At 41.7% G+C, this 10074-nt stretch overlaps 1 protein-coding gene across 4 annotated transcripts in view; it reads right to left on the bottom strand.

Moving 5' to 3' along the window:
• Positions 1–7329: 7329 nt before the first annotated feature.
• Positions 7330–10074, bottom strand: part of LOC147748347 (C-type lectin domain family 4 member G-like) — a 109867-nt gene continuing 107122 nt past the window's right edge. For all 4 annotated transcript variants that reach the window (XM_086936417.1, XM_086936418.1, XM_086936419.1 and 1 more), the window contains one exon: positions 7330–7619. In XM_086936417.1, coding sequence (XP_086792543.1) covers positions 7487–7619 — 133 coding nt within the window. In that variant the 3' untranslated portion in view covers positions 7330–7486. The remainder of the gene's footprint in view (positions 7620–10074) is intronic.

The following is a 10074-nucleotide window of genomic DNA, read 5'->3' as shown; positions in this document are numbered from 1 at the left end:
ACAGGCGCCACAAGCATAACACCCACAAGCACCACAACAACATTTTATTTTTAAATGCCAATACAGGTGTGTTCCTTTTACCTTGATGAGTAGGAAAATTCACACCACTGCTTGACACCCAATAAAGATTTTCATGTAAGAGCAATGCAGAAGTACACGAGGCTACAGCCAATGCAATAATTACAATACATGATACATAGGACAAATGTACAAGTACCTTACTGTATATAAATCGGTGACAATGGAGTCATGGTGGAGTCGGTGCAGGACAGGAGGGACCCGTACGATGGGGTACAAGACAGAAACGGAAGTGGGAAGCAGGAAAAAAGTATGTTTTTACTAAATTTCCTTCGTTTCCGCTGACTCAAAGTAGCAGGAATTCCTGCCACAGTTGCCATGGCAGAAAGGCAAATCGTAATCAGGATGGCGGGATTGTGGACTGGAGTCCCGCTGACAGCTGCTTCTGCCACTGCCACCGTCAACGTGGTTGAGAATCCCTGGCGGAGTCGAAGTACTCCGGCTATCTTTTGTCTATAGAGCAGCAAACATCTAAATACGACGGGCGGACCACCAAGTCTATGGGTGGGAAAACCATTGAAAAGGCGACAACGGGACCCGATCCACCAAGACCTAAATGAGGCCGAGAGTACTCATCCGCCATACCTAAAGCAAGCCCTTAGGCTCATAAACCAAACTTTGGTGGCATAGTTTGATGCTTGTAACACATACTTTTAGATATTGATCTTTTTATGTCTATTATTTAATAAAGAAGCTGAGAAGTGACATGTAAACGAATACGAAACATCTCGGATCAGATTTTTAAACACTTTGTGTCAGGTTTGCGTTAATTTTTAATGGCAACTGATGGAAAGTGTAGCAGTGGTATTTACAAGCCTACACAAATCACGTTTTGTGTTGATTGTAACCAAAAGTAACAAAAAGCTGCACAATGAGCTGCCTTGCATTGCTTTGCATTAAGGGGGCGGTCCACAGGTGGTACACGGGCGTTCCCTTGAAACTACAAATATGTTTTGACGCAAATTCCTGTCTTGAAAGAATTGCAGACAGGGATTTATGACAAAATCCTGTGCTTCCTTGAGGCAGGCGTAATGAGGGGAAATATTTTCATTTCTCCTAGTTTTGCACTGTTTTGCGTGTGTGCTTCATTCTACAGCACCTATACAAAGTGGAAAATGCCTTAAAGCATAGTTATTGTACTGGAAGGGCCCCTTACTGTAAAAAAAAAAAGGGATGCTTGCCGCAATGTAGAAACCCTTGCGCTATAAAGTTAGGGTGTCTGCATTGACAAAAGCGCATAGAGCAGACCGGCGCTTCATCTTAGTAGATATGGCGCTGCTCTGCTTCTCCCATTAACACACTGAAGTGCAGCAACTTTGTTTGCTTTCCTGCTTTCTGTGCTCTTTTTGTAATGAACCTGGGGCCTAATATGTATTTTGTTTTTACTTAATACCCAAGCAACCATAGTTGGCTTCTAACCTGGTTTGATGGGTGTCTCCCATTACATTCTTTTCTTCACAGTGTCTTAGCATAGGTTTTGTCATCTTCATCTCAAAACTACTATTACCTCACTTGCAAAACCACTGCGTGCCATTTCCTTATCTATGAGTTTTGTGTAACTGTTAAGTTTAATGTAATGGTTAAGGCTAGTTGAAATGTAAGGGTGATTAGATTAGGGTTTTGTTAGTGTTAGGATTAGAGTTAGAGGAAGAATTAAGGCTACATTTAGGGTAAATGAGAGAGGGTGAGAGTAATGTAAAGGGTTAGTCCTAGCATTAGCTTTTTGGGTTAGGATAAGAGTTTGGGTTAATGTTGAGTTAGGGTAATGGTGTCACAATTTAATTGTTTTACATATTCATGATATATGATGAGAAATGTTGTTAAGGCAATGGACATCAAGGCTGGGGCAGAAAGATGTAGTGAGAATATATTAGATTCAGAACATAGCTAATCATTGTACCTTTTTGGAAAAAACAATCTCTCTATGTCTAAAAATGTCAACATGTGATACACAGCGTATTTGTTTTATGCAAATGCTTAAATCCTCCTTGATATTCACGATTTGGAATAGTCTAACAACCCCCATTGATGCATGGTTCCCCCCCTCCCATTTTGGACTGCACTAAATAAATCCGGACACACCCTAGTGGTGGAGAGTGATTGAGTGTGACAGCACAACATTTTCTTTGGTATAAATCTATGAATTTAAAGGTTACTTTTAAATGATCACTGCTATCAAATGAACTAGACATTGGTTAATGAAGTAATAGCCATCCATCTAAATAATTATAACAAATATCCAATAGACAGTGGAGACAGACTGACTTGTGAGCAGTAAGAGCTTGACAGAAAATACTGAAGACCTACCTTACGAGTTTTTGATGCAGGGCAGAACAGTAAGTCACTTTGCTGCAATGCCCTGCGTCAAAAGGAAAGGGCAGGAATATGCCATAATAATGAAATTTATTGCATTCTTGTCCTTTTTTTTGTGCCTAGCACCAATGCAGGCACCCTTCCACTATGGTGCACAGGTGTCTGCGTTGTTGGCACAATTGGTTTCCTCTTTCTATGTGTGCCTCACAATGAATAACACATAAAAAGAGGAAAAATGAGGAGAAATAAAGCTATTTCTCCTCGTGGAACCTCCTCTGGGGAGGCATACAGTTTTGACACATTCCCAGGTGTACAGATCCTCGTAAATCTGGGACTGTGTCAAAACCGAGGGGTGTTGCGTTTCTTGATGTAGGGTAAGGCAACACAGCGATTTGCGCTGCCTTGCATTACTCCATATCTATGAGACCATGCAAAGCCACGCCTGTGCCACCCAGGGGCGTAACACAGGCCCCCACAGCCCCGCAGTGCGGGGGCCCGCTCACTCTCAGCAGAGGGAGATGGCTGTGCCTGCAAGCAAGCCTCCGCAGTCTTCGCAAATAAAATGGTGCTCCTGCGCACACGGCCTCCCCAAGCCCCCATAAATTAAATTGTGCGCGCATGCCACGGTGACGGCCTCTAAGCCTCGGAGTCTTCCCTCTCACACTCCTCAGTGAAAACCGAGACTTCAAGAAACTGGTATTACCCTCTCTTTCCTCCGTTCGTTTATTTTTTCCCCTGTGAAATGGATCCAAAAAAGAAAAACATTTTTGATGGAAATGTTGTCTTTTTCTGGCACAAGTGCAGCCTCGGGGTGGAGAGAAATAAAACATTCCAAATGTGAAAAAAAAAACTAATTAAAGCAAGACAGAGTGGTTGAAGGTGGCCAGATTGATTTATGTACATCTAAACACATCAGCGCCACTTTACTGTGTTTGCCAGTGAAGTGATACTTTTGTTTTTTCCTCTCTCTTTGAACAACATTGTTTTCCCTGTGTGGGAAAGTGCACCTTGCCTGGAGGTACTGAAATACCTGCTTGATGTGTGAATTGGAAAACAAAATATGTACAGCGAGTGTGTGTTTACGAATGTGGTCTTTTTAACCCCTTGCGTGCTGCCGTTGGCCGACGGGAGCACTACCTCGCTAGTGCTTCTGTCGGCCAACGGCCGACGCAGTCCCGCCCATTTTGCGGTAGTGCCGCACTGCCGCGAAATCACGGCCGCAGCAAAGGGGTTAAACCATACTGCCTATGTTTTGAAAGGATGTAAGCAATGGGCACTGAGAGGGGTATCTTCCGGGCCCTGTAGTCAAGGCCTTACCTTTTCATGCAAAAGCACTCCCTAATTTTAGATTAATGATTGTAAAATGATAAAGGTAACCATGTTGTTACTGCTTACATTTCACATGCTTTACATAATCTTGTATTCCCTATGAGTGTTTGCTTTTTCTAGGATGTTGTTAATTTTTTTAGGCAGCATATTGATCTTGTCTAGGGCATAATTATAATTGGGTATTTATAGAAGGTCAGTGCAGTGCAAGTTTCTCTAAGTGGGGCAGTATGGTGTTCAGTGGGGGAGAGGATGTGGCACTATGGTCAGAGCTGCTGAAGTGGAACTGGTAAACCAGGCTCAGCCTTAATGACCAGGCTCCCAGACCACTCTCCTGAGGGAGCCCGTTCCTGTGCTACACCTTAGAAGGCGCCGCAAGATCTTAAAATCCTGGTGTCTTAGCACCAGCAGGTGGACCTTAGCGGTGGCAAGTGTGGATTAACCTTGAAGGCCTGTCCACCACAATCCATGAAGTTCACCTCCAGTCTCGCGGGCAGGCCTATGAAGCAGCACACCCTAGAATGACAGTGACTGTCACTGAGGTCACAGGACCCTTGAGCAAGGTGGCTCTAGGCATGTGCGACTGCACCGGGTGCTAACTTTACTTGGGGGCGTCGTATTTGTAAGTATAATATGGTTTTAAAAGCACTTGTGTCCCCCTTCCTGGCCTACAACATTTTTGGGCAACTATAAAAATGCCTTGATAGCTCCAGTGATTAATGTTTTTAGTAGAGAGAGATGGTGTTTTGTCTAGTGGAAGGTTTGACTCAGGAAAAGGAATGGCTGAGGTGTAATGTGCATACTGCTAAGAACATATGCCATGCAGATCACAAAGTGCACATAATGTGAGTAGGTCAGTGGGTTACTGCTTTTATGAGACAGACCCTATTGTTACTTGCAGTTAATAATTTATAATCTTAACATAGAACAGTGAGCTATTAACTGTCATGTACGAGCTGCATGCAAACTCCATGGTATAAATTAGAGCGTTATGTTTTTTTCCCCAGTCTTTGATTATCCTAATGTTGCAAAAAATGGTTCATTTGGGTAGAAATCTATTCTGATTATTAAGGAGAACTGCCCAACCATGGTATTATGTTTTTAATTCTGAGTTTGTGTTTCTGCAGACCAATCACTATTAAACTATGCTGCCTACTAGTATGGTTGTCATGTGACTCCTACACCTTGTAGTCCTTCGTCTTATGTAACATTTCCTACACAGTGATAAACACACATATGAATGATTATCTCTGTGTAATATGTGTGATGTAAAGTGCTCTGACACCCTACACTGGTATTAGTGGTGCTGTAAATTTTCTGATACTTTATTATTTCGAAATTTCTACACATGCTAACAGTCTCTGCAAAGATTTTTCCTTATTAGTACTAGTGGAACATAAAACTGCAGCAATGAAAAGGGTGACCATTCAACCTTTGCATAGGGCCCTCCACTTCACAGTAGCACAAGTCACCATTTTAGTAACTGTTGATGTGTTTGAGCTATAAACAATGTATTAGGTAAAATCGTCAGAATATGCAGCAGATGTTGTATTATGTGGCAAATGTGGCAAAGCCATAGTTATGTGGAAAACATTTGCAAACTAGGATATTTTGCCATTCATGTTTGAACTGCTCTTGTGGAAAAAGAGAGGAGAAGTGCTGATGACAGATACTCATTGGCTGGGAGACATATGGCTTGCGATTCCACTTTTAAGGATGTTTGGGACATTCAGTGATTGGAAAGGTATCCCACTTTGTGAATGTATTTTAATGTCAATAACACACATTTAACCTTACATAAACATGTGTATCTATTGGTTAAATTAAATAATGTAATAAGATGTAACTGGTTAGTGAAATGGGAAACGAATACTAAAAATTGGGATATTTTGCTCTTTCCGCCACACCTCTCACTCCGCCCACTGACCCAATCCATTGGTTACTCCCGCCCTCTGATTCTCCTCCCACAGTTCCCCTACTTTTTTCCCCCCACTTCGACCACTGCCTGGCACTAACATGAATTAGAGACAACTGTGGGCTTTTACCACTGGGTGTCTTAGAGGATAACTCCTCAGGTCCATACACGGGGGCTAAACACAGCACATTTCTGGGTTCTCCCCACAACGTGTTTGCTATTTTACGCCAGACTGCTGCAGCTTGTGTTGAGGAGATGAAACATCCCCTTGTGCTTTTATAAAACATAGCTGCCAAGTGGCATTGGCACCATGTCGTGCCCATTCGTAGCTTTTATCCAACTAAACTTTGCGTGCTGGACTGATTAACCCCTTACTTAGATGGTCACAGCACAACTCCCAGAATGCAAGGCGCTATTGGCTTAAAATCCAGGCCTGGCTGGCGGTGTCACATGTGACGATAGAGCCATTTGGAAGGAATGGTGAATCTGTAATTTAGCAGGCGTGTCTATACTCTTAGTAAATTGTAAATGCCACCAGTGTTGACACACTGAGGTCTGAGGCCTCTGTTTGTTATGAAGTAAGGCCCAGTCTGGTGGTTCAGGTCAGTCCTTGTGAGGGAAGCTGCTGGACTTGTTTTTACCATGCACTTCGAAAGTATTTTCACCTTGATGAAAGAAGTTGGATTGTTTTACAAAACATGCTTGATTTTTGTATATTGCTGGACTGTGATTGCTTTATTTTGCACTTTGAAAGTATTTGCACTTTTTCATTTGCTTTACCAACTACAGTTTGTATAGATTGTCATTAGGTACTTGCTGATATGGTTTGTTTTTATTCTACATGCAGTGTTATTTATGGTGTTGATTGCACTTGTCTGTAATAAGTGTAGCTTAAATCTTGTATTTAGCATTGTTTACACTACAGAAATGATAAATTAAAACAAGCAAACATCTGCATCAATGTTCTGAAGCATCCAAACTGTTTTCTTCCTTAGCCTTGTTTGCCTGTCTGTTTTGCAGTGCTTACTAATAAGACATTATGATTGAAATTGCTTCCTCAGTTTACGTTATTATCAAGCACAACCCTTGACAGTCGCTAGTGTGTGGCATGCAGTTAATTCACTAGTCTATTTCTCTTGACTTTCGCAGCATACTGTGTTATAGCTCGTGTACTTCTTATGTATATTGTCAGTCAAGTTTTTATGGAATTGCAGTTTTGGGTTGGTCTTTCAAAGTTTCAAGATATTGTGAATTCTATTTCAGACTCTTCTTAGTTCTTCAGCCATAGGCAATTCCTGAGACAATAGGATCACTCCTTGGCATTGTTCGGACTGCTGCCTCAGTTAAATAATCTGCTTTTGACAGTATTGTTACAAATGGCATAGCTTGTATGTTAAGAGTGTTTCCAAATTTCTCAGTAGAACTTAGAGAAAGACATATAGCGGTATTTCCTCTAAATGTTGGAGGTTTCAAATCAAAATATGCTAGATTTCTGGGTGGAAGGGCAAAGTGGTAGATGGTGGGCCGCGCCGCCGGGGGAGGGGGGCCCCCCTCAAGTTTTGTTACGCCACTGGTGCCACCGGAGCGTCCTAAAATGTGATTCTCCAGCAGTGCAGGCCTTTTTAATTTTTCTCTTGTAAATGAGGCCCTGAGTTTCAAAAGACAAAGGGCGAATGAAGTAAAACTGATATTGTTTTAACGTACATGTAATGCCATTTTTATTTACATTTTCATAATGTGCTCGTAATAGGGTCTACATGCTGCGAGCCAAACAGGAATTGGAAATTAAAATGATTTTTTACAATCTCTTTGCTTTATGATTTTTGTCCATAATGAGGCACTTGTTGGGTAGAGTCAAAAGCGACCCTTTTCACAAATCCACTTGTTGTGCGTGCTGCAATAGGCATCATTCCAGGTGGCGGTGAGGTCAATCTCGACACAGTCCTCAAGGCCTCTTGCATCGTTAGGTTCTCCAGTTCTCCAGAAGCTGCAATAGAAAGCATTGCGTAACTGTTAACAAACTTGCTTCAAAACAGTGATAATGGGATTCTCACTCCATCACTTTGAAGGGTAAGACAAAGGCGTCACCACCCTACACAGCACCGCTGCTATATGGTTTCTGTTTTCTGGCATGACCATATGGCTAAGCTGCATCAGGACACTATGGCCTGATGTAGAAAGCCATTTAGCATTTCTTAATGGGCTGAATGGCCATTTCAGCCTGTTACGAAATGTTACATAGCCTTTTCAGAGGTACAAATGCCCGCTAGAGGTCGCAATTTGTGATTTCTACCTGGCACAATTCTCAAATTGCGACCTCGATTTAGGAATCGCAAATAGGGTTTCCCTATTTGCAATTCGTATTGCACATTACATAGCATTTCCTAAATGCAATTTGGGCATTTAGGAAATGCTTTTACCAGCGACTTTAAGCCAATGTTAACCATGTGCAAAATTAAAAAATGCATTTAAGAATGCATTTTTAAATATGACACGAAGTGCACATATGCCCTAAGGGCATATATGCAGTTACAAGGGCATATATGCCCTTTCATGTGCATAACAAATTTCGGGGTGCCTCCAGGAGGGCCTGAAAATTAAAGGCACCCTTGAGTTTGGACTTCCTATTAGGAAATTTCAAGTTAAGAAATAAAAAACATTTCTTATTTTACCCATAAGTGGGAATGCAATGGCATTTCCTATTTGTGATTCCCTAATAACGATTCCTGCTTTGTAGGAATTGCTATTAAGAAATCACAAAATTTGTACATATCATTTTGCATTTCCTAAATAGCGATTCCTACAGAATCGCTAATTAGGAAATTCAAAATCCCATCTTCGTACATCTGGCTCTATGGTTCTAGTCTTGGGCTTTGCAATAACAAACTAATGATTTCTGGTAGTTGTAGTCCTAGTTCTCCTGGAAGAGTCAAATTCAGACCATAAAAAAGGTCACAATGGACAACAATGGAGATGATCTGCAAAGTAGTCCCAATGTGGGAAACCCACACAGTACCACAGATATACCTCAATGAGTTACAAAGAAGGCATGTGCATTTTAGGGTAGTTTGTGTCCTGCTTGAAGAAGGACCTTGGGATTCTCTTCATCTTGGATCTGCACTCAAACTAATAGGTTAATAATAGCCAAGGACAATACTTTTTACAGTGCTGTTTTCTTTCTTTGTTTTATTTAATAGTTATTACAGTTTTGAGCAAAGCTTGAAAATAATATTTAAAAAAGGCATAACTTACAGGACATTATATGAACACGTTGACATTCACCACAGAAAATGCTTAATGTAGTCCCAATACATGAAGACATATCTTATTATTCTATGATTTCTTTTTAATTCATCAGAAACTTATCAACTTGGTTCACATCCCTCTTGGCTACAGAGTGCAAAACGCATTGATTAAAATAGCATGTACTTTTAAAGTAATTACAGTTTATTAGAAAGTGCAGTCCTTAATATGTAAAAGAAGGAGTGCCGGTGCCAAAGCTTTGCTAAGATGCCGGTGGCCAGTGGCGCAGAATACCAAATCTGCGTAGGTTTGAATTCACCACAGGCCTCTTTAATCCACTGACAGACACTGCCTTTGTTGTGACAGTACAAACCTCTTTCTCTTCCTCCTTTTTTCTCAGAGACTATCTAATAAGGAAAAATAAGTGCTGGTCCCCAAAAATGAGTGCCAGTGTAATTAGTATTCATTAGTGCCTACATCAAAAATCCAACTTAGGGCTTCATTTAGAATTTTGTGCAGCAGGAACTTGCATTAAACATGGACAACGTGGTTCTGAGGCGGAGAAACATCGACAACCTATTTATCATCTGGAAGAGATTGATGGCTGCTGTCGCAGAACAACTCTCTTAATCTCGTATTCACACACACCATGAGCTACACCTGCATTGAAGATCTTGATGTTACCAATGAGGTTATCAACAACAAAGTACATACCAAACTATTCCGAAAAGCCATGATCGGCAACAGAATCCTGTACGCTCTTAGCGGCCACCGCAAGAATGTTAAGTGGTTTAGAAAAGGGGGTGGTAGAAAAGGGGGTGGTGAAAAGGGGGTGGTGATGAACAGAGTGTCTGAGTTAAACAGACCACTCTTACCCAGTCCAAAGATCAGGGCTTGATCCATCACCGTTATTTATCTCACTGCCCCATCCCAGCTCAGAACCTGGCTATATGCAAATCAGTCTGTCCCTGGCCCAGTGCATCATGGGAACAGGGCAGACTAAACTACCAAGCCAATTCTTCACCAGAAAGGAGACAAGCTACCGGGGACCGGTTTCTGGCATTTCAGCCTTCTTCGGCCCGGCTTGCTTGAATCCTGATGGAGCAGTGAGAAAGGGACTCATGTCTGAGTATACCCTGCCACACCTATAGTGGCCAAAAACGATTTAGAAAAGGGGGTGGTGATGAACAGAGTGTCTG

Source organism: Lissotriton vulgaris, chromosome 1_1 (genome assembly GCF_964263255.1).
Source record: "Lissotriton vulgaris chromosome 1_1, aLisVul1.2, whole genome shotgun sequence".
Taxonomy (NCBI): domain Eukaryota; kingdom Metazoa; phylum Chordata; class Amphibia; order Caudata; family Salamandridae; genus Lissotriton; species Lissotriton vulgaris.
This window is presented reverse-complemented; position numbering and strand designations above follow the sequence as displayed.